Here is a 27037-nt window from a genome sequence, read left to right as displayed (position 1 = left end):
CGTCTTTTCAAATATCTACCTTTTCCTTTTTTTTTTTTTTTTTTTAATTCAACCCTGCCTAAGTGCTTCTTCATTTATTACTTACTCCGTTACTCGTCACCAGACCAGAAAAACAAAAAATAAAAACTTAAAACAAGAGAAATCGTCAAAAAAAAAAAAAAACATAAAGCGCGAGTTTTTTTTTGTTTTGTCTTTTCTACGACGAGCTCTAAAGATTAGAAGAAGTAGAAACGACGCTGTTCTTTTTTTTTTTTCTCTCCAATAATCCGGCGGTGATCCTAAAAAATGACGTCGGGGACAAGAACGCCGACATGGAAAGAGAGAGAGAACAACAAACGGCGAGAGAGGAGAAGACGCGCGATTGCGGCTAAGATCTTCGCAGGGCTAAGGATTCATGGAAATTTCAAGCTACCTAAACACTGCGACAACAACGAAGTCCTCAAAGCCTTATGCAATGAAGCTGGCTGGACTGTTGAAGACGACGGAACTACTTACCGCAAGGTAAACCCCAAACCCCCTAAACAAAAACTCGATTTTATTGAAATATTATTATCGATTTTTTAGATTTTTTTAAAAGGTTTTACTTGTTTAAGACTTGTGAATAGATCTGAGCGTTAGTTTTTTTTTTTTTGGGGAGAAATATAAAAAAATGGACGGTTGTGATTTAATATTTGACCGGGTTTAGTAAAAAGTCATTGCAAACGTCAGATCGAAACCGTTCCGGTGAACTGAAACAAAAGCATGAATATGTCTCTTAAGATTCGCTGATGCTGCTGCTTGCTTCGACACTCTCTGTTTCACTTTCAGATGGGGAATTTACTTGCTTAATGACCAATTTACCCTTACCTAATCACACAGTCTAACAGAATTTTTCAGGGTGTTTTCGTCATTTTAGGTCTTTCTTTTTGTGTTTTTCTTTGGTCATTTACAAAACCTTTTCTTTGCTTTATGTGAATTTTTTTTTTTTTAACTTTAGGACACGTCTGTTTCACGAAACTGCTGTTTGGTAATGGGTTGGATTCCTTGTAGTACATACAACGATCGAGGGTGACTTTTCTTTTTTCTTCTTGCCCACATGGATTTTTTTTCCTTTTCAGACTGACGCTTTCTCTGAAATTCCAATTTTGCTTTTCTTTCTTGAATCATACTGTATAAATTTTCTCGAAAAAACTTTTTCTTTATTTGCTTACATTCACACTTACACTAATAAAGTAGGATCCATTTTGTTACATTAACTCCCTCAAGTCAAAATAAGACCCAATAGTATGTGTATTAGTGTATAGAAAATAGACTAAAATAAAGATTTTGGATTCTTGACTCGTGTGATCAAATAGTTTCCATGAGTGTTTATTATTATTATTGTTGGTTAAAATACACTGTATTAATATTAATTGTGCTAATTCTTGTTTTTAACCAGTCAATGGTGAGACTGGGGAAATGATTTCCCTTTTGCCAACATCTAATGATGATGTTTTGATTTTGCTTGTGTGGGGATAAAATAAATTGGAATTATTTCATTGTTTGACCATTAAATGCCAAATAAAATCATTGTTATTTCTTTTAACCTTTTTTTTTTTTGTTACCTTAGTTGCATTTGGATTTTTGCAATTATCAATTATAGTGTCATCTTGTTCGTTGCTCACCAGCTTTTTGGCATTTCGTAAAAATGGCAAAAGAATAAAAGAAACAATTTTAAACTCTCTTTTATTGACAAAAAGAAAAACTCTCTTTTATTTAGAGAGATTCTCGATCCATTAGCAAAGATTGTTCTACGACCACTTATATAGCACCAAAGAAAATCATTGTTCTTTACGCTTTTTCCTGCTTAGGTGCATTTTGATTTTCAATCATAGTGTTATCTTGTTCATGCTCAACAGCTCGGCAGCTCTTACATTTTTGTGACAACGATAAAAACATTCTATGCTCTCTTTTATGTAAAATAATCCATTAGCAAAGATTGTTCTTTTGACCATTATAAACCAAACATAATCATTGTTCTCTACTTTCTTTTTTTTCTTGGTGCATTTAGATTTTCAATTATCAATCATAATGTCTCTTTTTGTTTGTTGGCTTGTTGCTCACCAGCTTTTGCATTATGTAAAAAGAAAGACACATCTTAAACTAATCCACTAGCAGAAGATTTATAGGGTCTTTTATGAAAATCTTTGCTTGAAATGGATTGTTCTGGTTATATGTTTGTGCTATTTCTTACGTTTTGCGTACACTCTTGTGTAGGGATGCAAACCAATGGATCGAATGGAACTCATGAATGGTTCTACTTCAGCGAGTCCATGTTCATCGTATCAACATAGCCCTCGTGCTTCTTACAATCCAAGCCCTTCATCTTCATCATTCCCGAGTCCTACTAACCCATTTGGTGATGCTAACTCGCTAATCCCCTGGCTCAAGAACCTCTCTTCAAACTCACCTTCCAAGCTTCCATTCTTCCATGGAAACTCGATAAGCGCTCCTGTGACTCCGCCATTGGCTCGAAGTCCTACTCGTGATCAAGTAACCATCCCTGACTCTGGATGGCTCTCTGGAATGCAAACTCCACAGAGCGGACCGTCTTCTCCTACGTTCAGCTTAGTTTCAAGAAACCCGTTTTTCGACAAAGAGGCTTTTAAAATGGGGGATTGTAACTCACCAATGTGGACTCCAGGACAAAGTGGGAACTGCTCTCCTGCTATTCCAGCTGGTGTTGATCAGAACTCTGATGTGCCAATGGCTGATGGAATGGCGGCTGAGTTTGCCTTTGGTTGTAACGCAACCACTGTGATTGGAATGGTGAAGCCTTGGGAAGGTGAAAGGATACATGGAGAATGTGTTTCGGATGATTTAGAACTTACACTTGGAAACTCAAGAACCAGATGATGATTTCAGAGAACAATTAAATGTCGTTTATTGTCATCATCAATCAAACTCTCTTATCATAATAGTTCTTTTTCATCGTTTTAATTGGTCTGTTTTTTTTTTTAAGTGTGATGTTGAAAGGTGATTGAGAGGAAAAAAATAGAGAGATAAGAAAGAAAAAGAAAAAAAAAAGGACATTTTGAGCTCTGTTTTTTACTTTTTTTTTGGGTTGGCTTTTTGACTAAAGTTATAGTTAGAATCTATTTTATCACTGGAAGCTTTTTTTTTTTGTTTAATTATTAGTGGAGATTCGATTTGAGATTAGTGTGATGTTGTTATTATAATCGACTTCATATAAAATAATGAAGCCAAATTGGACTTTCAACCATTGTGAACGTGAGAAAAAAATATCAGTAAATCTATCGTTGAAATTGTGTATTTATCATTGATATCAGTAAGATAAAGAAAACTGGATTGCGTTGAAAGACCGGAGATATGCCCAAAAGAAGTCGTACGTAACCCAATAGAAAAAGTGAAAAGTCAACGAACAATTACGAGTACATGTGATTGATCTTATTAATTAATTAACACACGTAAAACGCCACAATATGGTATGTATGGATTCCATTTATACAATTCCTACGCAATTGCACGAACATATGTCGGTAGATTGCTTAGTGGATCCAATTTAAATGTCCAGTTCCTTAACTGGCTAAAGATTTGGCCCATTTATACAGATGATATTATTACAGAGTACGTAAAAAAAGGGTTTATTAACAAACGGGACAGAACCCTTTATAAGTTGTCTCTCTCGAAATTTTGATAAAGATACCTCCAGACACCAGAGCAAGAGTTGTGTGTAGAATCGTTTGTAACGTAAGTTCTCTTTGATAGTTTAATTCCTTTTCCATTCAATCTCAAAGTAGATTCATTCAAGTAAAAGAGGAGATTAATATAACTAGGGTCGCCGTCTTCGTCGCCTATTTAGGGTTTTCCGTCGCGGGAACGATTCATTTGTCTATAGATTGTTCATATATCCCTCCAAAGCTTCTCATGATCTTTAAATAGTTCAATATGTTAATTATTGTCTTTTGGTAGATGTGTACGTCTTTAACCCGATTCTTCTATCATTTTATGCTACCTTTGTTATTCCTCTCGATTCTCGACCTTTGGATTTTGAAAATTGGTATATATTTTATTCGAGGCGTTTTGTTATGATTTTCTGTTTGTTGAATTCTTTTGTTTTTTTTTTGTAACTCTTTCCGAATTCTTGTCTGTGTGGCTACGAAAGATTTGTCGTGTTAGATGAAATTTCCGTTACGGTTTCTATGAGTAAAAAAGGGTATATGTACTTGTTTATTCCCTGTTTGTAAATTTAGTTTGGGTTGTTTTATAAATTTTGTATGTTTTGCAGAATGATAACTGCATTGTCATGGATACCAAAAGGGGCTGCAAAGGCTATACCCGATCGTGCTAAGCTTCCTTCTAAGGAAGAAATCGAAAAGCTCAAAGAGAGTTGTAAAATTTTCAATAAAGAAGAAGAAGAAGAGAATGGTGAAGTTGCTCATGCGAAAGCCGTGGCAGAAGAGTTTGGGAAGTCATCGAAAAGCAAGAGTGCTTCTCCTTCGATGGAGGTTGATGATGGTTTGAAAGAACTCGATATGGATAATTACGATGAAGAGGATGATGGTAAGTTAAAGCTTATTATATTTTCAGATCTCAATTTTCGTTTTCATTAATTCATTTTGTAATTTTATTTTTATTTTGTGTTTTAAACACAGGAATTGAAATTTTTAGTTCCGGGCTTGGGGATCTTTACTATAAGAGTAACGAGATGGATCCATATCTCAAGAGAAATAATGTATATAAGTCCCTATATATCACTATTTCTTTTCCATGGAAAATTAATGTAATGTGTACGTATATTTTGCACAGACTTAAGTCACTAACATCTATGTTTTTCTAGGATCATGATGATGACTCGGATGATGATTCAAAAATCTTACCAACCGATTTAATGATTGTCTGCGCTAGGAGCGACAGCGACAACAAAGAAACCAACTGTATTGACGTTAGTCAATTTATTTCAACATTCTATTTATTTATTTATTTTACTGCGCAGATCCGCATGAAACTTATATGAATGTATGACTAGGTTTATGTATTCGAGGAAACATCGGTTGGTTCTCCAAATATGTATAGTCATCAAAACATAATCGTACCAGCGATTCCGTTGTGTACTGCTTGGCTTGATTGTCCACTTAAAGGAGGAGAAAAAGGTTAGTAATTTGTATCCCTAAAAGTTTTTTAATAAAACAAATCCTTGGATTCTTCATTCTTGCTATACATGTGTTACACATTATATGAATCTTTTGTGTTTCTTATTGGTAGGCAATTTCGTAGCTGTTGGTTCGGATGATACGCCAATAATAGAGATATGGGATCTTGACGTTGTATGTAAACTGTCTCTTTGCATATTTTTATCAATCATATGATGAGAGACTATATTCTAGTTTAAATTGATGATATATATAATGCTATAGAGGTTCGAGGTGCTACCTTGTGTACAACTAGGAGGACAAAACGAGGAAGGGGTGAGTGTATATATATGTACATTTTATCGTAGCGACAGTGGTGAATACTATATTCAATTTGGTTGAGGTGCAACAAAAAATGTACCAAATGTAACCGTTATTTTTTGATTTCCCGTCTTGTCTTAGAACTACAAAGAAGGTAGCCATACTGAACCAGTTCTTGGTCTTGCTTGGAATAAGGAGTTTCGGTATGTCCAGGTCTGAATCTATTTCTTCCAAAAAATGCTTTTTTAGATGTGGATCTGATTTTATTTATTTTACTCCAAAAAAATAAACAGGAATATACTTGCTAGTGCTAGTGCCGACACAAAAGTCAAAGTTTGGGATGTCGCTACCGGAACATGCAAGATTACAATGGATCATCACACAGATAAGGTATAGACAATAATAACTATCATTTCCTTACTCTTTGTTGAGAACCAACTCATATGAATTCACTCATCTCCGTAGACTCAAGCTTGTGATATACTGAGGATCAATCTCTTTTAAAAAGCTCCTAATTCAGCCATCTACATACACTCGGTTATATTCCTTAGTCAAATGGTATTAATTATCATGGTTTGTTGTTTGTATGGTTCGCAGGTTCAAGCGGTTGCGTGGAACCATTATGCTCCAGAAGTGCTTCTCAGTGGGTCCTTTGATCAAACTGTTGTATTGGTAACTGTTTTTTGTTCGATGGTTTATTTTCGTGTGTTTTCCCCCAGTCTTTTCCTTTAGACAATGATCATTAATATTGGTAACTGTAGAAAGACGGAAGACAACCTTCACATTCGGGTGTCAAATGGTCTGTCATGTCCGATGTCGAAAGTTTAGCCTGGGATCCTCATAGTGAACACACCTTTGTGGTGCGTTACACTTTAATTCTTTAATTAGTTCATTTATACAATGTGGCGGTTATAAGACATATTTTTCTTTTGTTTCCCTTCTTTATATATAGGTAAGTCTCGAAAATGGAACTGTAAAGGGTTTTGATGTACGCCAAGCCTCAAATTCAAACCCGAGTTTCACTCTCAATGGACATGATAAAGCAGCCACTTCCGTCTCATACAACATTTCAGCGCCTAATGTAAGCGACTCTTTCCCCTATTTGTTTCCATTCGAAAAATCTGACTAACTACTATTTTGTGTGGAACAAAAAAAAAATACTACAAAATTAATATTGGTTAAGAACTTAAGATTAAAACAAATCACAAATACTAAATTTTGGCTTATAAGTCTTGTACTTGTTATTTATTATGTGTGTCTTACTTGTTCTCACCATTTTGGAGCAGCTTTTGGCAACGGCATCTATGGACAAAACAGTAAAGCTTTGGGATCTTTCAAACAATGAGCCTTCATGCATTGCCACACACAAACCAAATGCTGTAAGAACCAATAATCAAACATTTTTTTTTAAGAAAAAGACATTGTTTTCCATTTATTAACTTGTTTTTGTAAAAATTTGTATGTATTGACTAAAAAATTTGAAATCTCACAGGGAAGTTTATTTTCCATTGCCTTCTCTGCCGACAATCCATTCTTACTCGCTATGGGTGGCGTAAAGGGGACGTTAAAAGTTTGGGATACACTTTCGGACACTAATGTCTCCAATAGATACGGAACCAGACCTGTCCGACCGTGAACGTCCAGCTAAGCTATGATTGGTCGTCACATTCGAACACTTTTATGTCTTTAACCAAAATTTTGTAGTAGTTTCTTTTTTTTTCATTAAGTTTTTTTTTTTGTCCTCTGGATTTATTATTGATTGCAAATTACGAGAACTATTACATATATAACTACCATAGACAATTCCTTCCGACCCTATTAGATTCACTGCATATATTCTCCTTCTTGCTCCATACTCTCTCTTGATCCATGCTCCTGATGAACACCTCATTCTCTATATTCACCTTCAGTTGTATGTAGAATCACGGCAAACGGCGATAATTGCGCATCATTAGAGATCATCTGTAAATTTGCCTCCATTAATCTACACAATTAATAAATCGCATTATCGGGGTTCGAACTCCAGAATAATGAACCCTAGACCAACCACTGAACCAATTATCGCCTTTTTTCATTAAAGTTAATTTATTTTTATTTTTCTTATGTAATAATAATGGCTATTATAATTTCTGGGTCAATGTTTAATCATAACAAAAGCCCATATATTTAGAGTTTATTGCACCTACACCTAGCCATGAGATCAAATAACCAGATCCGTCGGATATCCGGATCTGGATCCGATATCCGATCCGAAAAACTGGATATCCGGTAAAACGGATCTGGATACAGATCTTATATTTGTATATCCGGCCAGATACGGATACGGATCCGGATACTAAATCATATCGGAGCAGATATCCAGATCCGCCAATACATACCATATAATTTATATTATATATTATATATATGTATATTTGTCATTCACCTAACGTAGGAAGAGACACATGTGTATATAGAACATAGTTGAGAGGATAATTGATTGCCTCTGCCGATGTGAGACCTTCCAATTCCCACTTCCTTTGTCATTTACTAATCCCACATCGATTGGAAGAGAAAAACAGCTTCCACTTCTTCTCTATAAATAACCTCACAGCCCTATTCTCATTTTTTCACTATCTTATGCTTATTGGGTTTTCAAATAAAAGCCCATATAACAAAATAAACCAGTTATCGGATAACCGGTGGATAACCAAAATTTTAATGGTTAATCGTGAACTGGATATCCGGTATTCTGGAGCTAGATTCGGAGAGTGAAATTGTGTATCTGGCCGGATCGGATACGGATCCGGATACCATCAAAAAGGTCGGATATCCGGCTCCGGCCCTGATCTATCCACACCCACTAAGGTGGAAAATCTTTCATCTAAACCTATTTTTTGCTATTGGTATACTTTTGCATTACTTTTCTAGCATACAGTACTTCATAATTTTGGACACTATTACCCATGGTATGTAATGTAACTAAAAGAATTTTACTTTTTTAAAAAAGTTATGTTGTATTCTCCTCTCTCTCTCTCTCTCTCTTTTCCCTCTTTCTTTTATCTTTCTAGTCATTTGTGTAATTATGATTAAAAAGTTATATATATTTACAATAAATTATGATTACATTTTTCTACTTTTTAAGATGTATTTTGCTATATTTTAGGTGAATAAGTTATATATTATCCACTTTTAGCCAAACATGTGTTCATCGACAAGTGGATGGTAAATTGTGGTATAGTTTATCGATACTTATTTAGATAGTTATTAACTTATTATCAAAAAATTATTTGTTCATTTTTATATAATATATTTGAATATATATTTTCTACATTTTAAGAGATATATTGCTATATTTTTTTTTGAACTAGTATATTATACACTGTCCATTTTTAGTTGAACATTTGTTCAGTAATAAGTGAATGACCATTTACAGTAAGTTGTGTTTAATGTAACTGGTAATCCACTTTCAACTTTTTAATTGAACTTTTATTTGATGAAATAAGTTTTGTCCATTACAAAATGTAGAAATACTTGAATAATACCACTCAATGAATTTTACTATTGTTTACATCAAAACATTTTTGTTTTATTTTTTTGATAAACATCCAAGCATATCCACCAAAATATGACCACATGGATATCTAATCAAGGTGTTCAAGTCCATATATATCCATGTGGTCATCCACTTATTAGTGAACAAATGTTCAACTAAAAATGGACAGTTATATTTAAGGAAAAAAGATGGCTAGCTACATGAAGTATAGAAGAATGCATGGTCACACATGCCAAGTATAATATTGTATCCTCAACTACACGAAGTATATGTATTGCATGGCCACATGCATGAACTATATGACGTTATGTGGTCAACACCATAGACATAAAATCCAGTACACCGGTCGAATGATTCCGGCGAAGACCGACGTTGACTCCGACGTTGACCAACATTGACAAAAAAATGTATTTTTTATTAAAAAAAATAAAAATAAATTATTATATTAAATTATTTATGGTTTTTCATGATTAGAAAACATAATCTATTCAATATCTAATTATTTATATATCTCTAATCTATTCATTCTTATAATTAGTTACTTTTTATTTTTAAAGCTAAAATAATAGTTAAATAAAATCATTAATCAATATTTTCAAGAAATATATATATATATATATATATAATATATGTAATTATTAATGATTTTATATATATAAATCTCTGATCATCAAATTATTAAATTTTAAATACTACAAGAATCAATAAAATCAAATTCAACTACTTTCATTAAAAAATAATATGCAAAAGATTTGAGTATATGACTCTTTACTTTAAAATTTTCATGGTAAAGAGTATACAAAATTTTAGATACTCTTTGGTATAAAAAAAATTACTTACTCCTAATAACATGTAAACAATAACAAAAAAATTAATATTATTTACTTTTAACAGATAAAATTAAAGATACATAATTATTTTCAATATATAATATAAGGGCATTTGAAATAATCCTCTTATTCTATATCCTTTTGCAAACATATCCTAAAATCAAGATAAAATCTATATATATTTTGAAAATAATTATTAATTATTTTTATTTAACTATTATTTTAGCTTTAAAAATAAAAAGTAACTAATTATAAGCAAAAATACATTAGAGTTATATAAATAATTGGATATTGAATAGAATATGTTTTCTAATCATGAAAAACCATAAATAATTTAATATAATAATTTATTATTTTGTTTAATATAAAAAATTAAAATATAATTTTTTTGGTCAATGTTGGTCAACGCCGGAGTCAATGTCGGTCTTCGCCAGAATCATTCGACCGGTGTACCGAATTGTATGTCTATGGTGTTGACCACATAACGTCAGATAGTTCATGCATGTGGTCATGCAATACATATACTTCGTGTAGTTGAGGATACAATATTATACTTGGTATGTGTGACCATGCATTCTTCTATACTTCATGTAGCTAGCCATCTTTTTTCCTATATTTAATGTAACTAGTCATCCACTTATTATTATGGACAATGTATAATATACTAATTCAAAAAAAAAATATAGCAATATACATCTTAATATGTAGAAAAAATAATTATAACATATTGTATAAAAATGAACAGATATTTTTTTTTTATAATAACTAGCTAAAAGTGATACAAAAATAAAAGAATAAAAAATAGTCTCTTAAAAAGGAGAAGAGAGAGAGAGAGAGGTGAGATGTGTTTAGTTTGGTGAGAGAGTAATATGTAATTGAGATTGAAGGGGAAAAGTATAGGAGTAGCACAAAGTAGGTGTGGATGCAAATTTTTCTTAACATTATAACGATATATTCAACTATATTGTAACACTACTAACCAATCAGAAAACAGTCGTAAAAAGTAATGTTACAAGTGGCAATAATGCAATATTTTCGTAGAAAATTACAACAAGAGATGAGTGGACTTTTGTGCGAGTAAAAAAGATTTGTGTGTGGACATTTATTTCAAAAGAAACTTATCCGCAATGCATTCCACGAAACCACATACATGGAAGCAAACCACACAGTCACATCTCCTATATACGTCGTCTCTTATCAATGATTACAATCCAAAAATAAATTAATATATATATATATATATATATAATTTTTTCGTAGAAAATTACAACAAGAATTGAGTGAACTTTTGTGCGAGTAAAAAAGATTTGTGTGTGGACATTTATTTCAAAAGAAACTTATCCGTAATGCATTCCACGAAGCCACATACATTGAAGCAACCCACGCAGCCACATCTCCTATATACGTCGTCTCTAATCAATGATCACAATCCAAAAATAATTATATATATATATAAGAAATAACCCAAAAATGAAAAGTATTTAACAAAATAACGTTTGACCAAACAGTGTCTATTTTCTACATGATTTTTAGTAAATTTCGGTCCATTATATCCTTTCATCTTCTTCTTCTTTCCTCTTTTTTCTTTCTCTTTTCTCGCTGGCAAATCTTTTTTTCTCTGGTTCTCCCTTCTCTCTCCTCTCAGCTACTGGAACCCATTTTTTTCTGGGTTAGCCAACCCCCAATTTCTATTTTTGTATGATCCACATCAGTTTCTACCGCTCCCTCTCACTGGATCTCTACAACCGATCTTGTTCCCAATTGTGGGAATCTCTCTGTTTCTCCAAAGCCCATAATTTTCTTTCATTGGTTCTCTTATCGCTCATGTCGGATCACAGTTTCTACCACAGAAGATCGATTTTCTGTAAGTTTTGATTTTCTTCATGTAATATTTTAGGATGCAGCAATACCTTTGTTTTTAACTTGCTGCTTTTTTGATTAGCACTCTATTTTGAAATATGTCATGTTATTGTTTATGTCAACATGCTTTTCTGTTCAAAAGCATGTTAGATTTTTTACAAATTTTAAGTTATTCTTCTAGATGACAAGTTACTTTTATTTGATACATGTCATTTCACAAATTACCATTATTTCTTTCAAAACTATCTTGCTATTTTATAAAATTACATGATTTTCCTGTTATATATCTTGCTATTTTATATTGACAAAAAAAAAATCTTGCTATTTTATAGAATTACATGATTTTCCAACAACTATACACAGTCAACAAAAACATTGTAGCCACTATCACCATCAACGTTTTTTTATCAACACCACCACCATTGCCCACCCCTACGACAATGATATCCACCATATCCATCAGATCTCTAACCTCCTCCATGTTTTTTTGTATTCACACCGTCACCTTCTTAACAATCGCCATCAACTTTGTAAGCACCATAACAGTTTCTCTAAAGCTTACTATTTTCTTTCTTACTGGTTCATCGGCAGGGCCGGTCCTAGGGTTACCCAGGCCTAAAGCATTTTGAAATATATAGTATTTTATAAATATATTATTAACTGTATGCATATGATACATATAATAGAAAAAATACAAAAACTGTCAAACCAAAGACTCGAACCCTTGACCAAATAATTTCTCACATGCTACATAACCAACTCAACTAAGAAATCTTTTGTGAAACAACCTAAACAATTAGGATATAATATGTGGCCTAAAGCACATGCTTTGGCTGCTTTAGGGGTGGGCCGGCCCTGTTCATCGGTTCACCGCATCAGATCTGTAACCTCCTCCATGTCTTTCATTTTTGCCACCGTCATCTTCATAATCACCGCATAGTTTCTTTACAATTTATTATTTTCTCTCTCCGGTTCATTTTGTAAAAACTAGGATATAAAAGGGATGTTTTAGTATTTAATCTATTTCAGAAAATGTTATTTACCTAAAGTTTCTGACACAAGGTTATTCTCTTTATTCTTTTTAAATCTATAGTCATCTACTAATATTGCTCTAATTTTTTATAATAACTAGTTAAAAGTGTTACAAAAAATAAAAGAATAAAAAGAGAGTCTCTTTAAAAGGAGAAGAGAGAGAGAGAGAGAGAGAGAGAGAGAGAGAGAGATATGTGTTTAGTTTGGTGAGGGAGTAATATGTAATTTTGAAGGGAAAAAATATAGGAGTAGCACAAAGTAGGTGTGAATGCAAATTTCTCTTAAGGTTATAATAATATATTTAACTATATCGTAGCACTACTAACCAATCAGAAAACATACGTAAAAAGTAATGTTACAAGTGGCAATAATGCAATCTTTTCGTAGAAAATTACAACAAGAATTGAGTGGACTTTTGTGCGAGTAAAAATTTTTTGTGTGTGTAAAAGTTTTTTGTGTGTGGACATTTTTTTCAAAAAAAACTAATCCGCAATGCATTCCACGAAGCCACATACATGGAAGCAAACCACACAGCCACATCTCCTATATGTCGTCTCTTATCAATGATCACAATCCAAAAATAAATTAATATATATATATATATATATATATATATATATATACAATTTTTTTGTAGAAAATTACAACAAGAATTGAGTGGACTTTTGTGCGAGTAAAAAAAGTTTCTGTGTGGACATTTATTTCAAAAGAAATTTATCTGCAATGCATTCCACGAAGCCACATACATGGAAGCAAACCACACAGCCACATCTCCTATATACGTCATCTCTTATCAATGATCACAATCCAGAAATAAATTTATATATATATGTATATATACAATATTTTCGTAGAAAATTACAACGAGATTTTGAGTGGACTTTTGTGCAAGTAAAAAAGATTTATGTGTGAACATTTATTTCAAAAGAAACTTATCCGCAATGCATTCCACGCAGCCACATACATGGAACCAAACCACGTAGCCACATCTTCTATATACGTCGTCTCTTATCAATGATCACAATCCAAAAATAAATTAATATATATATATATATATATAATACTAATTTCACTTCTTCTTCTCCCTCGCCCCACAGTGTAAACTCTTCCGCCACAGACATCAAGTTTAAGGTAATTTGTGGATCTCTCTCGCTCTGTCTCTCTCTAGATGTTTTTGATAATATTCTCATATATATACAAATATTATTTTATTTATTAGTAACTGTTTTTTATAATCATTCAATTTAGGAGTGTATATATTCTACTCTAAGCTTATAGAGTGAGTACTCTTCATTGTTATAGATACACTCTAATATCAAAATATAATGTGAAACTAAAAAGTAGTGCTAGGCAAAATATAAAAGGACTCTTCTTTTACTTGTATTGCCTTGATTAATAGTTAGGGTGCTTTGGTGATTTTAGGTAGTGCGGTTCTATATTTTCAATCCATTTATCTTGTTTTTTCTGTTGTGTGGTTAATTGTCCACTTGACATGCTATGCTGTTTATATAAACTATCCCTTTTTGTATAGGAAAGAAAATGAGTTTGTGGTATATCATTGTTGCATTCGTATTCTTTGCATCACTCATTGCAAAGAGCACGAAAAAGACAAAGAACAATCTGCCTCCGGGACCACCTAGACTTCCTATAATTGGTAACTTGTACCAGTTGGGAACGAAACCTCAACGTTCGATGTTCAAATTATCTGAAAAATATGGGCCTCTAATGTCCCTAAAGTTTGGATATGTCTCTGCTGTTGTGGCGTCAACTCCCAATACAGTGAAAGATGTCTTAAAAACGTTTGATGCTGAGTGTTGTTCGAGACCTTACATGACCTATCCTGCAAGAATTACATACAATTTAAAAGATCTTGCATTTTCTTTCTATAGCAAATATTGGAGAGAAGTACGAAAGATGACGGTTGTTGAACTCTACACAGCAAAAAGGGTAAAATCATTTCAACATATAAGACAAGAAGAAGTTGCCTCTTTTGTCCAGTTCATGATACAATCTGCTTCATTGGAGAGACCGGTCAACTTGAATCGCAAGTTAGTGAAACTCTCTGGGAGTGTGATTTGTAAAGTTGGATTTGGGATATGTCTAGAAGGAAGCAAACTTGAGAATGCTTATGAGGAAGTCATTCAAGGAACCATGGAGGTACTAGGGAGCTTCGCGGCAGCGGATTACTTCCCAGTTGTTGGTAAAATCATTGATAGGATCACAGGGTTACACAGCAAATGTGAGGAGGTTTTTAAGGCAATGGATTCATTTTTTGATCAATCTATACAACATCACTTAGAGGATCCTAGTATTAAAGATGATATCATTGATTTGCTCCTTAAGATAGAACGGGGAGAGACTGGACTTGGAGAATTTCAACTTACCCGAGACAACACCAAAGGGATTTTGTTGGTAAGTAATGTTAACCTCTCTTTTAATAAATTTTTTCTTCACATGTTGCAAAAAAAAATTAAAATTTTGTGTTTTTAATTATTTCAGAACCTTCTTATTGCTGGAGTAAACACTTCTGGCCACACTTTGACATGGGCGATGACACATTTAATTTCAAACCCAAGAGTTCTAAAGAAAGCGCAAGCTGAGGTCAGAGAAGTGATCAAAAACAAAGACACTATCACAGAAGAAGATATAGAACGACTCAAGTATTTGAAAATGGTTATCAAAGAAACTTTAAGGATAAACCCACTTGTGCCACTTCTAATTAATACCAAGAGAGGCTTTAAAAGATATAAAGATCGGAGGTTATGACATTCCAAAGAAAACGTGGATCTATGTCAACATATGGGCTGTTCATAGGAATCCCAATGTTTGGAAAGATCCAGAAGCTTTCATCTCGGAGAAGTTTATGGATAGCGAGATTGACTATAAAGGTCTAAACTTTGAGCTCTTGCCATTTGATAGCGGAAGAAGAATGTGTCCAGGTTTAGGAATGGGTATGGCTTTGGTACATGTGACTCTCATCAATCTTCTCTACCGTTTCGATTGGAAGCTTCCAGAAGGAATGGAGGTAAAAGATGTTGATCTTGAAGAATCATATGGACTTCTTAGTCCTAAGAAAACTCCGCTTCAGCTTATCCCCGTCCTTACCCAATGGTCTTGACTTTAGTTTTTTTATTTCATAGTGCAAAATAAATAATGTGAAAATCTTATATTATTACCATATTAAGGAAATGTTTGTTCAATCTGATATCTTGTAGCGTAAAGACAACTTTTTTGGGACTATTACTACCAAATCAAATGACGGAAACAAAAAAGTCGGGTATAAAATTTTACTACGACTAGAGCTTAGCAGTAATTCACAGTTGTCTAGTGCTAGTGAGCTCCAAAACCGTATTTCAACCCCATGAACTTATCCAAACAATTGATAACACAAATATCATCAATCTAACAAGTAGCAACTTTGTTTCATTTCTTTTAAGAAGTAAGCAATAACTATACAAATATATAGATCTTCATATTAACATCATTCATTTTTGGACAGACATGTCCAATAAAAATTATAAAATTATATATACACTATTCACTTTAGTAAAAAGTCATATAAACCCGGTTATGGTAGTCATATAGAGATAGAGCTGATCAAACTTGGTTCAGAAATTCTCATTTATCTATTTTCACTCGCCTTAATAACGTGAATATGCCATTCCACCGGTTACCAATCAAAAGCTAGTTTTTGCCATACACGTCTCGACACTTTTGAGTTTTGTACCATGCACCCAATTTGATTAAATTTTTTGTTATTATTATTTTTCTTCTTGAATATTTTTAACGCTGCCTTCATTAATAATTTGCACCTTCAGTTTTAGCACCATGCATGCTAATATAATAGTTTGTACCTTTCCTCGTACATATATATATGTACAATTATATATGTCAAAATCAAATGATCATTCAAGATACAATAAATTTTTTATAAAGTTTTTACGTATACAGAAAGAGATTTTTTTTTTTATGAACATCCGAGCATATCCACGTGGATATATAATCAAGATGTTCAAGTCCATATAAATCTATATGGTCATCACTAATAATTGGATGACCAATTACATTAAACATAACTTATTGTAACCGGTCATCTATTTATTATATTGAACAAATGTTCAACTAAAAATGGACAGTTTATAATATACTAATTCAAAAAAAAAAAATATAATAATATAGATCTTAAAATGTAGAAAAAATATAATCATAATATATTATATAAAAATGAACGAAAACCAAAAAATAAAGCAAAAGAAAAAGAAAAATATATAGAGAGAGAGGTGAAATGTGTTTAGTTTAGTGAGTGAGTAATATGTAATTTTAAAAGAAAAAAAGTATAGAAATAGCACAAAATAATTGTGTTTGTCATTAAAGTGGGAGAAAGTAGGTGTAGATGCAAATTTTTCATTTATTTATCAGAAGAAGTTCAGTATTTTTATATTTTATTTACTTATTTTACAAGTATATGCATGTGGTTAGCAAGGGGGTGTTCAGTTAGGATTATTTTGATATGTGAAAATTTATTCCTCTACAATTCTTCTAGTTCATAAAGAAAAGACAAAAAAAAAAAAATGAACAAATTACTTAATTTGCATCTTTAACAGTTTCAGGGCTTTTTATGCATATTTTGAAGTGTAAGGTCTTTAGTTAAAAAATTAAATAGTTTTGGGGGCTTTAAAGTATATTTCCTTTAATTTGTTTCTTCTTCTTCTTCTTCTTCTTCTTCGCTTAGCGCCGCTATATCTCACTCTCAGGGAATAAAAAATCCTCAGAGAAGCATCAAGTCTTCAATTGTTAAACCCTAAACCTACAAAATAAAAAACTTTTTGTTTGTTGCTCTCATCTTGGTTCCACGCCGCGTATAGGTCCCGTCTCTAAACGTAAGTTCTCTTTGATTCCTCTTAAGAGTTTAAGAAAGGTTAATCAAAAATTGTAACTCAGTTATGAAATCGTTGTGCTTGGTTGATCAAATGACGAAAAAAACCCTAATTTCTAGCTGCCCTGTACCCAAGAACGTACCTTTTAGATTTTTCACCGCTTTGATGATTCCCTTCTCTCTTCAATTCGAAAGAAGAGTTGGGTTTTAATACCGTATTTGAATTCGTTTTCATTTCATTGGTTATGCGTATTTTGCAGAATGATAACTGCAGTGTCATGGATACCAAAAGGGAACCTAAAAGCTGTTCCTGATGTAGCTGAGCCTCCTTCAAAGGAAGAACTCAAAGAGCTTATTGAGAGTGGAGCTTTTGCTAGAAGGTTAGAACTTTTTCCGCCGTCTCTCTAATTTTAGGAAATGAGGAGATTGTGATAATGATATTTTGGTTTTATTATGTATAGCGTGGATGGTAGTAATGAGGATGAAGAAGAGATTGCAGAGGATGGAGAAGAGATTAGTGAAGTTGATCGTGCCAAGGCTGTAGCTGAAGCGTTTGGTAAGTCTTCTAAAAGCAAGATTGCTTCTTCTTCGATGGAGGTTGATGAGGTAGCTGAAGGATTGAAAGAGCTTGACATGGATAATTATGATGAAGAGGATGATGGTACGTTTTTTAGCTCATTTTTGGCTTTTTTTGGTGTTTGTTCTGCAATTGTGCAAGTGATCATTTATTTTGATTAGAACAGCAAATTTGGTGTGTTCCATATGTAAAGTTACCTTCTTTTTTTTGGGTTGTGTTGGACTCAGGAATTGAACTTTTCAGTTCTGGAATCGGGGATCTTTATTATCCAAGTAATGAGATGGATCCATATCTGAAGGATGTTGAAGTAAGCCATTTAATTGTTTCTATATACATTGAAACTTATAATGGTTAAATTCCTTTTGTATACAACATGAATGTTTGGTCTTTTAGGATGAGGATGACGAAGAGGATATTGATGACACAACAATCAAGCCAACCGATTCAGTGATTATCTGTGCGAGGAATGAAGATGAAGTCAGCCATCTAGAGGTATGGTCAATCCTTCTTGCTCTGTAGGTTATATATGTTAAAACACTGGGGCTCATATGAAAGCTATGTATATATACAACCAGGTTTATGTATACGAGGAATCATCTGGCTCTCCAAACATGTATGTTCATCATCACATAATTATACCGGAGTTTCCATTGTGTACTGCATGGATTGATTGTCCTCTTAAAGGAGGGGAAAAAGGTTAGTGTACGCTTTGAAATTCGTATGAGTCTGGTTTTTTCCCTTCTTACTATGGATGAAATATCATTCTTACTCTGTTATTTTGCCTTGGTACTGGCAGGGAATTTTGTAGCTATTGGTTCAAAAGAATCACCGACGATCGAGATATGGGATCTTGACGTTGTATGTAAATAGAACTTACTTTGTAGTTATGTTTGCCTTTATCGATTATGAGTCTGTTGATAAAGTTATTATAATGCTTCAGAGAGACGAGGTGCTACCTTGTATACAACTAGGAGGAAAAGAGGAGATGTTAGTGACTAAGAAAAAGAAGAGTAAGAAAGTTAAGAGTAAGAAAGAGAAGAGTAAGAAACAGGTTTGTGCATCAAACTTTTCTGTTTCTAGTTCTTCTAATTTTTTTTTATGGCAAGTAGTATTTATATTAATGTAATTTGTGGTCGCTGTCTTTTTCTTTATAGAAATACAAAGAAGGTAGCCATACTGATTCAGTACTTGGTCTTGCTTGGAACAAGGAGTTTAGGTATGTCTAAGTTTACTAGTGCGGTAGTGCCCATAATCTTAAAAGTTTATTCTGGTTTGCTCTTTAGGCATGTCTGATTTTCTTTTGATTTGTTTGGATAAAAGGAACATACTTGCTAGTGCTAGTGCCGACAAAAAAGTTAAGGTCTGGGATGTGGCTACTGGAGTATGTAAGATTACGATGGAGCATCACACAAAGGAGGTAAGAAAGGAGATTCGTAGAACGAGAAATTTCTTAATTCTATGGCATTCTCAGGGTTTGTTGTTGGTATGATCACAGGTTCAAGCGGTTGCTTGGAACCATTATGCTCCGGAAGTGCTTCTCAGTGGGTCGTTTGATCAAACTGTTGTCTTGGTAACTATTTTGTTCCATGGTTTTATTTTCGTGTGTTCTGGTCTATTCCCTAAACAATGATCATTAATATCTGCATCTATATTATGTTGCAGAAAGACGGAAGACAACCTTCACACTCGGGTTTCAAATGGTCTGTCATGTCTGATGTCGAAAGCTTAGCCTGGGATCCTCATAGTGAACACTCCTTTGTGGTACATGACACTTTCCTTTTTCTTCTGATAGACAAATCAGTGGTTTCAAGACATTTTCCAATAGATCGTTTGTTGTTTCTTTACCCTCTCAAGGTAAGTCTTGAAGATGGAACCGTGAAAGGTTTTGATATACGTACAGCACAGTCAGGTTCAGATTCTGATTTAAAACCAAGTTTCACTATCCAAGCACATGACCAAGACAAAGGAGTCTCCTCCATCTCATACAACATTTCTGCACCCAACGTAAATTTCTCCCTCTCTTCTATGTCCTTATGGCATTTCATTTTCATTTTTTTGTGTGTTTTGCAATCAGTTCTCACCATTTATGAGCTGTAATTAACAGCTTTTGGCTACGGGGTCTATGGATAAAACGGTAAAGCTTTGGGATCTTACAAACAATGAACCTTCGTGCCTTGCTTTACACAAACCAAAAGCTGTAAGAACCAATCAACATTAATCTTTTGCCTCCTTCCCCATTAGTATCTCTACTGCTTTATCCCTAACCATTCTGATTTTTGTAATCAGGGAGCTGTGTTTTCCATTTCCTTTGCGGTGGACAACCCTTTCTTGCTTGCTATTGGTGGCTCAAAGGGAGAGCTACATGTGAGTGGAAATAAGATGCATGAAGATTAATCAATCATGTAGTTACATATCATCTTATCATAAAATTTCAATTAATCTTGTTTACGTTTTCAGGTTTGGGATACACTATTGGACGCTGATGTCTGTCGCAAATATGGAAGCAAGCGATCTTGAAAAGACCCGCAGGGATCACTTGTTTCTTTGAAGCCGTGATGGTCGTTGGATTCGACCACACTGATGCCAAATTTTGCAGTTTCTTTTCTTCTTTTTCTTTTAGGTTTGTTTTTATCTCCTATGATTATGGTAATGGTGTGAGGGTGTGAGTGTGACCTTATACAATGTTGAACTTCTAAGCCTTTTTTCAACTCATCAAGAATCTCTAAGTTTATATATACGTTCACATTTATGTATTTCCAATTGTTGTGCTTTGAATAGAAGAATTGTCATTTGTCAGCTTATATTCAACTTTTAACTATGCATAGTGATGTAAAATAGTATTCTATTGTGCTTTTCACTAGTATACTATTTAAACTGATTTATTTATCAACCTAATAAACTGATTTAAATCTCTACTGAAAAACGCTATTTTCTTTGAAAGAAAATAAACAAGACTTACTAACCGAATGTAATAAATGAAAAAAATCTAAGAACAATAAGTCTCTTCATGCTTCATGCGTAATGCTTCATGCCTTCATGAGTTCAAGCTCTAGAGTCTAGAGCTTAGGGGTACCCGCACACATAAACTTGATTGTTGAAGAGCTCGACGTATAAATTTGGGAACCGTGATTAGTTGACGGTTATACTAACGACTTTTACGACAGTAGGTGGTTAATTTCAACACAGAAAAAAAAAAAAAAGAACACGTACAGCAATGTCTAGTAATTAAAGTCTTTGTCTGCCACAAAACTTATGAAATCTTAATTAACAACTAATTCTTCTATCTTTAGGACGTAAAGAGTCAAAAGCCTAAGATCGTTACAAAATCCCGATTTGGTATTGTAAAAAACTTTAAATATATATATTCGTATCTTTTAAAGTGAAGTCGTTTTTGTTTAATCAAATACTCCTACATACTAATATAGTAAATGCAATAAACAATCAATACTACCTTCAAGGAAGAAAATGATCTACCCAAGCATGCAAATATATGTAAATTCGGTAGCATGTAGATAATTTGATTTCATACTTTTCCGTGATGAATTACTAATCGAATGACAATCAATTTAACTAAACACACACTGATTTTCAAAAGAGTCCATTAATTTCTAATAATCATTTGTAAAAGTCACGTGAGAATGGGATCTATGTAGAATGTAAATGTAAAATAGTGGGAGGTTAGAGAATCTGCATGCGCATTTAGAAAAATGTAACCACTCAAGTCACTTCTTGAAAGTACAAATTATAGTTATTGTGCATCATTACATTCATAATCCTAAGTTCTAACCAAAAAGTCTTTAATTATTGTTTATGTTTTTCATCTTGTTTAATTGAAACGTTCAAATTCGATGGACGTATTAGTCAAAGTCTCTGTTTAAAAGAAACTTGTGCATCTTGTCAATAACAATAATGTTAATTATCTACTCGACCAATAACGTTATTTGTCCGATCAGATCGTGCGATATGGTTAATATTACTGTATTGAAATTTCTGTGACATAATTATTATGAATTCAACACGACATTGTGCATTCATTAGTTGCATTTTTTTTTCTCTAATTTTCTTCGCTTGTGATTACGTTGATCTGACGACATTCTCTCGCATCAGCTTTATGAATTTGTTTCTAGAAATATGCCAATCAATCTATATACCTTTTTTTAATCAAATTTTTTACCTCATTGCTAAAATAATTAGTAATAAAAGCTTTTGTCGAAAGAAAACGTATTTGATTGTTTGACAGAAAATAATTAGTAATAAAAGCTGTATTAATTCACAGCGTAATGTTCCAACGTATTTTTAGCAGAAAACGTATTTGATTGTTTGACAATGATATTTTAGTTATTTTAGCTTTGTAGTCCCAAAAGTTTTAAAATAATGACCTTTAGAAATATCTCTTTATTTTTGGTTACTAAAACATGTGATTGAAATTTTAATCAAACTAATAATATCAAAATGATTTCCCGTGATCCGTGGCTCATGCCCCTTGATATGTAATGTAACAAGTTTGTGTTTTGGAGGTAAGACATATATCTTTGATGGGAACACAATATATTAGGCGGTTTAATATCTAGGATATTTTTCTGTTTTGATAAGGATGCTAAACATGTTTAGTTTTCATTAGTCTTATCTTTTCCTATTCTTTAGCATCCACTTTGTCTATACAAACGTGTAACCATAGATACTTGTTCAATAAGAATTACAAAGCAATTCATTACTTTATGATGCTAAATACGATACAACATTCAATGTGTATCCCAAGTCTTTCATTTGGGAACAGATCCAAAAAAAAAAACTCGAATCAATTATATTTTTACATATCATCTGAAAATATTTTAGGTTTTTTCTATCATATTACAAATTATATCACTTTTCAGCTTAGTTTTCTCGATCAGTAAATCTAACTCATGTAGTTTTTTATAGTAAAACGATTTGCACGGACAAATGTACAACTGGCACTTTTATATGCACTACAAATTTTAATCATAGATGGTTAAGACTTAAGAGTGGTACCACGGCGAATGGTTTTAACATATATTTACCTACAATAGAGAATTCTTTATGGTTCATAAACCAGATAGCTAGATGTTACTATGTTAGAATGGATAAGACCGTAATAAAAAAACGAGCAAAATATATGGAAACTAAAAAACCTTATGAAAAAAAATTTAACAATTTGATATGGATCGGAAACTAACAAAACTTGTAAAACCTGAGATAGTTACGCTGGCCCGACAATGACATCTAGATTCAAGAGTATTTCTCATACACTAAAAAAAGTCTCTAAATAAAGTGCGTCCATATTTTCGGTTGGTTGTTGAAGACTTGAAGAACCCTTCATCAATTCCAATCAAGTGACACTTTTCAGTTTCTAATTATAAATGATACTACTAATGTTTGCATGATAGTATATTCTTGGGGATCTGTATATATGATACAAACAAATTTGGGTGTCTCAAACAAAATATGAAAACTACAATGGTGTCTATCATACTTCAAACTCAATTTACTGGGGCATTAATTCATAAGTTTATAAACGTTATGTTATCCTAAAACATGGATAACTGCCACATTAATGATATGACGACGATCACATAACCCACATGACGTGAAAAAAGAAAGAGATTGAATTATACAGTATTTTCCTTATCAACTTAAAGAAAAATATTCTACTTTAACGGATAAGATCAGATTTATCCACATTGTAGTATGGGAAATGCATACAAAGCATTTAGGGGATACTTTCTTAAGTAGGATACTAGTATATAACTGCAATTATTTTAGGAAGTATATCTCTAAAAAAAATTCCATTCATGAATTGAATAAAAAACTATGTTTAAGTTAAATAGAAATTAAAAAAAAAAAATATATATATATATATATATATTGTCCCAAAATTCTGTTAAAAAAACTAAAACAGAGGTTATATATTTTTCTTTTGACAAAAACAAAAAGAGAGAAATATGTTAAAGTTCTTATCTTATTAAAAAAAGCAAAGTAATGTCAAATATATCATGTGAAATAGTATCCAAAATACATCATCGATTTTTTTTTAAAAAAAAATATTAAAAATGGTCAAATTAAAAATCGTCAAAGAAGTCCAATCTTTCTCTCTCTCTAGCCAATTTGCCAATAAATTGGAGACGCATCTTCACCAAACTCATTCACACAAGTCATAACAAGTCTCATCTTTTTTTTGATCTTCTTTAGTTTTGTGAGAAAAAAAAAAAGAAAAAAAAAAACAGTTATGGCGGAGATCTCGGGAAACGGACATGGTAACGATGCAAGAGAAGGAGCTGTGGTGGTGAATCTCAAGGAAGAAGAAGAACATCAACAACAACAACAACAACAACAACCATTGAAGAAACAAGACTCACTTCTCTCCTTCTCTGTCCCTTTCTTACAAAAGGTAGATAAACACAGTATTTAATCTCTCAAAGATCTATTGAACTCACCAAATCTCTCTAGTTAATATACTGTTTCGTTACCAAATTACCATAATTTACAAAAAATGGAACACTCTGTTTTTTTCTTGTCCTGTTGTTAAATTGCTCTGTTTTTTTCAGTTGATGGCGGAGGTCCTTGGAACGTACTTCTTGATATTTGCAGGTTGTGCAGCGGTGGCTGTAAACACACAACACGACAAAGCCGTGACTCTTCCAGGGATAGCCATCGTTTGGGGACTCACCGTCATGGTCCTCGTTTACTCTCTCGGTCACATCTCCGGTGCTCATTTCAACCCGGCCGTCACAATCGCTTTTGCCTCTAGCGGACGTTTCCCTCTCAAACAGGTTAATACATACAAAATTTCATAAAACTTATAATGATCGATCAAGTTTTTGTTTTTATGTGATTTTTAAGTTTGATGAGCAAACTAAAGAACATTTGTGTTTTTGTGTTTGATAGGGTTAGTTTAGCTGTCGTTAGATTGTTTTGCACGAAACTGTAAGTCATATAAAATAAAATTATAGTATATTTTTCTATTGGATTCTTTAGAAGTTACATTTTCTTAAAAAGTTTTACTTTAATGTTTTCTTATATCCTTTCACTAATAATGCATAATCCATATATATTTCGCTAATGAATGCGTACTGATTTGCGTATGTATATGAGTAAATGATGATTGAGTGGGGATAACTTAAATGTATGCGTCTACGGTATACGATTACAGCGGATACTTAGGTATATAATTATTCTTAACTCAAATTCTTAAAAAAGAAAAGAAAGTAGAAACAATTTGTTCTCTAGTTCTCCTATTGAACTTTTAAAAAGTGTTAATTTATCATGTAACTTTTGTCTGTATATATATTTTTTCTGCACAAACTCAATCGTCTTAAAGTCAAACAAAATTGTGATATATAAACGTCAAAGTATTTCACAATCATCCAATATTGGGTCCCTAGTTAATTAATTGGTTACTACAAATTATTTATATATTTTCTTTGGTTTTTTTTTAGGTCCCGGCTTATGTGATATCACAAGTCATAGGATCGACGCTCGCGGCAGCGACTTTACGTCTCTTGTTCGGACTTGATCAAGACGTTTGTAGTGGAAAACACGATGTGTTCGTTGGAACATTACCATCGGGAACGAATTTGCAGTCTTTTGTGATCGAGTTTATCATCACTTTCTACCTAATGTTTGTCATTTCCGGTGTCGCCACGGATAATAGAGCGGTTAGTATTTCATTCAAACTCTTCTTATCGTGCACGGATATTATTTTGTCAAATTTGATGAGCTATATAGTATATTGGGGACTCTTACTATTTTAAGCATGTTCTCATTAACTTTTTTTATCTAATGTGTCTTCATTTTTATATTATACTTTATATCTCTATTGAACAATCTAGCTAGTAACGGAAATAATGCACTTTTTAAGGTTGTTTGTTTTCATGAAATATGGACCCGATACGTTCCTTTCTGGTTTTCTATTTGATATTTAAATTTTGTTTACAAGAACAAATAGTATTCTTTTTAATATTTTGTTTTTTTTGGTCACTAAAGTCTTTTTTTCTTCTAGTTTTTATCGTTTTACGGTTTTAGTGTTATTAATAACGCTCCCTTGCACATATTTTCTTTTGTCTTTCAATTTATGAAAAGCTTAACATTAAAGTTCAAATGTTTAATAAGCAGATCGGAGAACTTGCCGGACTAGCAGTGGGATCAACGGTGCTACTTAACGTGATAATTGCCGGGTAATTTATTACTTACAAAATTTCTATTTGTTATCATTTTCCTTTTAGAAAAAGAAAAAAAAACTAAAACTGCTATATGGGTTACATATATTTTTATCAGACCGGTATCGGGAGCATCAATGAATCCAGGACGAAGTTTAGGACCTGCGCTGGTTTATAGTTGCTACAAAGGACTTTGGATCTACATGGTCTCACCAACACTTGGTGCGGTTTTGGGTGCGTGGGTTTATAACACGGTCAGATATACTGACAAACCATTGCGAGAAATAACCAAAAGCGGTTCGTTTTTAAAGACCGTGCGTAACGGTAGCTCTCGTTAATAAAAGAAAGAATAAAAAACTTGGGTATTTTAAAATTAGTCGTCGGAGGTTTAAGTAAGGGAAATGTTTTGAATTTCGAATTATACTATAGAAAGGGTAAACATTTATGATATGTGACGAATATATATAACTGATCTATAACGAGTTTGACCAGACGTAATCACAGATATGGTTGTATTAAATGCTATATTTAAGTCTTCTCTTTTTATGCGAAAGATTCTATCTTCATATTTATGTGCAACTGTTGTATCTCATGGACACTTTAAGCAAAATCATCAAAAGTTGTTATTTCGAACTCGTCAAACAAAGCACAATGCCCGGTGTCGCAAACATTGCCAAGTGTGCATTACTTTGTCCAGAGCATTAAAACCGGACACGATCAC

At 32.8% G+C, this 27037-nt stretch overlaps 4 protein-coding genes and 1 pseudogene across 4 annotated transcripts; all 5 read left to right on the top strand.

The window, feature by feature from the left end:
• Positions 126 to 3174, top strand: LOC104731689 (BES1/BZR1 homolog protein 3). Its single transcript, XM_010451150.1, has 2 exons — positions 126 to 501; positions 2236 to 3174. Exons 1-2 carry the CDS (start codon positions 286 to 288, stop codon positions 2872 to 2874), a joined length of 855 nt encoding a protein of 284 aa, XP_010449452.1. The 5' UTR covers positions 126 to 285; the 3' UTR covers positions 2875 to 3174.
• On the top strand, positions 4269 to 7154 carry LOC104731688 (periodic tryptophan protein 1 homolog). Its single transcript, XM_019233912.1, has 13 exons — positions 4269 to 4542; positions 4635 to 4714; positions 4820 to 4924; positions 5009 to 5132; positions 5245 to 5306; positions 5397 to 5447; positions 5574 to 5635; positions 5726 to 5822; positions 6030 to 6104; positions 6194 to 6292; positions 6385 to 6513; positions 6719 to 6811; positions 6925 to 7154. The coding sequence occupies exons 1-13, from the start codon at positions 4269 to 4271 to the stop codon at positions 7066 to 7068; spliced, it is 1395 nt and encodes a 464-aa protein (XP_019089457.1). The 3' UTR covers positions 7069 to 7154.
• Positions 11344 to 15894, top strand: LOC104731687 (annotated as a pseudogene).
• Positions 17407 to 20895, top strand: LOC104731686 (periodic tryptophan protein 1 homolog). The gene is made up of 16 exons (XM_010451145.2): positions 17407 to 17569; positions 17826 to 17945; positions 18027 to 18226; positions 18370 to 18449; positions 18536 to 18634; positions 18718 to 18838; positions 18939 to 19000; positions 19083 to 19193; positions 19297 to 19358; positions 19463 to 19559; positions 19638 to 19712; positions 19805 to 19903; positions 19997 to 20146; positions 20247 to 20339; positions 20429 to 20506; positions 20600 to 20895. The coding sequence occupies exons 2-16, from the start codon at positions 17827 to 17829 to the stop codon at positions 20657 to 20659; spliced, it is 1506 nt and encodes a 501-aa protein (XP_010449447.1). The 5' UTR covers positions 17407 to 17569; position 17826; the 3' UTR covers positions 20660 to 20895.
• On the top strand, positions 24297 to 26888 carry LOC104731685 (aquaporin NIP1-2-like). Its single transcript, XM_010451144.2, has 5 exons — positions 24297 to 24548; positions 24706 to 24930; positions 25597 to 25815; positions 26273 to 26334; positions 26435 to 26888. The coding sequence occupies exons 1-5, from the start codon at positions 24387 to 24389 to the stop codon at positions 26652 to 26654; spliced, it is 888 nt and encodes a 295-aa protein (XP_010449446.1). The 5' UTR covers positions 24297 to 24386; the 3' UTR covers positions 26655 to 26888.

This window comes from Camelina sativa, chromosome 12, assembly GCF_000633955.1.
Source record: "Camelina sativa cultivar DH55 chromosome 12, Cs, whole genome shotgun sequence".
NCBI classification, from domain to species: domain Eukaryota; kingdom Viridiplantae; phylum Streptophyta; class Magnoliopsida; order Brassicales; family Brassicaceae; genus Camelina; species Camelina sativa.
Note: the sequence above shows the minus strand (reverse complement) of the source record. Positions and strands in the feature narration are given on the sequence as shown.

Coding starts and splice junctions, on each gene's coding strand:
- LOC104731689 (XM_010451150.1), top strand. CDS start 286: ATGACGTCGGGGACAAGAACGCCGACATGGAAAGAGAGAGAGAACAAC. Junction 502..2,235: donor ACGGAACTACTTACCGCAAG/GTAAACCCCAAA, acceptor ACTCTTGTGTAG/GGATGCAAACCAATGGATCG.
- LOC104731688 (XM_019233912.1), top strand. CDS start 4,269: ATGATAACTGCATTGTCATGGATACCAAAAGGGGCTGCAAAGGCTATA. Junction 4,715..4,819: donor CATATCTCAAGAGAAATAAT/GTATATAAGTCC, acceptor ATGTTTTTCTAG/GATCATGATGATGACTCGGA. Junction 4,925..5,008: donor AAGAAACCAACTGTATTGAC/GTTAGTCAATTT, acceptor ATGTATGACTAG/GTTTATGTATTCGAGGAAAC.
- LOC104731685 (XM_010451144.2), top strand. CDS start 24,387: ATGGCGGAGATCTCGGGAAACGGACATGGTAACGATGCAAGAGAAGGA. Junction 24,549..24,705: donor CTGTCCCTTTCTTACAAAAG/GTAGATAAACAC, acceptor TGTTTTTTTCAG/TTGATGGCGGAGGTCCTTGG. Junction 26,335..26,434: donor CTTAACGTGATAATTGCCGG/GTAATTTATTAC, acceptor TATTTTTATCAG/ACCGGTATCGGGAGCATCAA.
- LOC104731686 (XM_010451145.2), top strand. CDS start 17,827: ATGATAACTGCAGTGTCATGGATACCAAAAGGGAACCTAAAAGCTGTT. Junction 18,839..18,938: donor TCTTAAAGGAGGGGAAAAAG/GTTAGTGTACGC, acceptor TGGTACTGGCAG/GGAATTTTGTAGCTATTGGT. Junction 19,001..19,082: donor AGATATGGGATCTTGACGTT/GTATGTAAATAG, acceptor ATAATGCTTCAG/AGAGACGAGGTGCTACCTTG.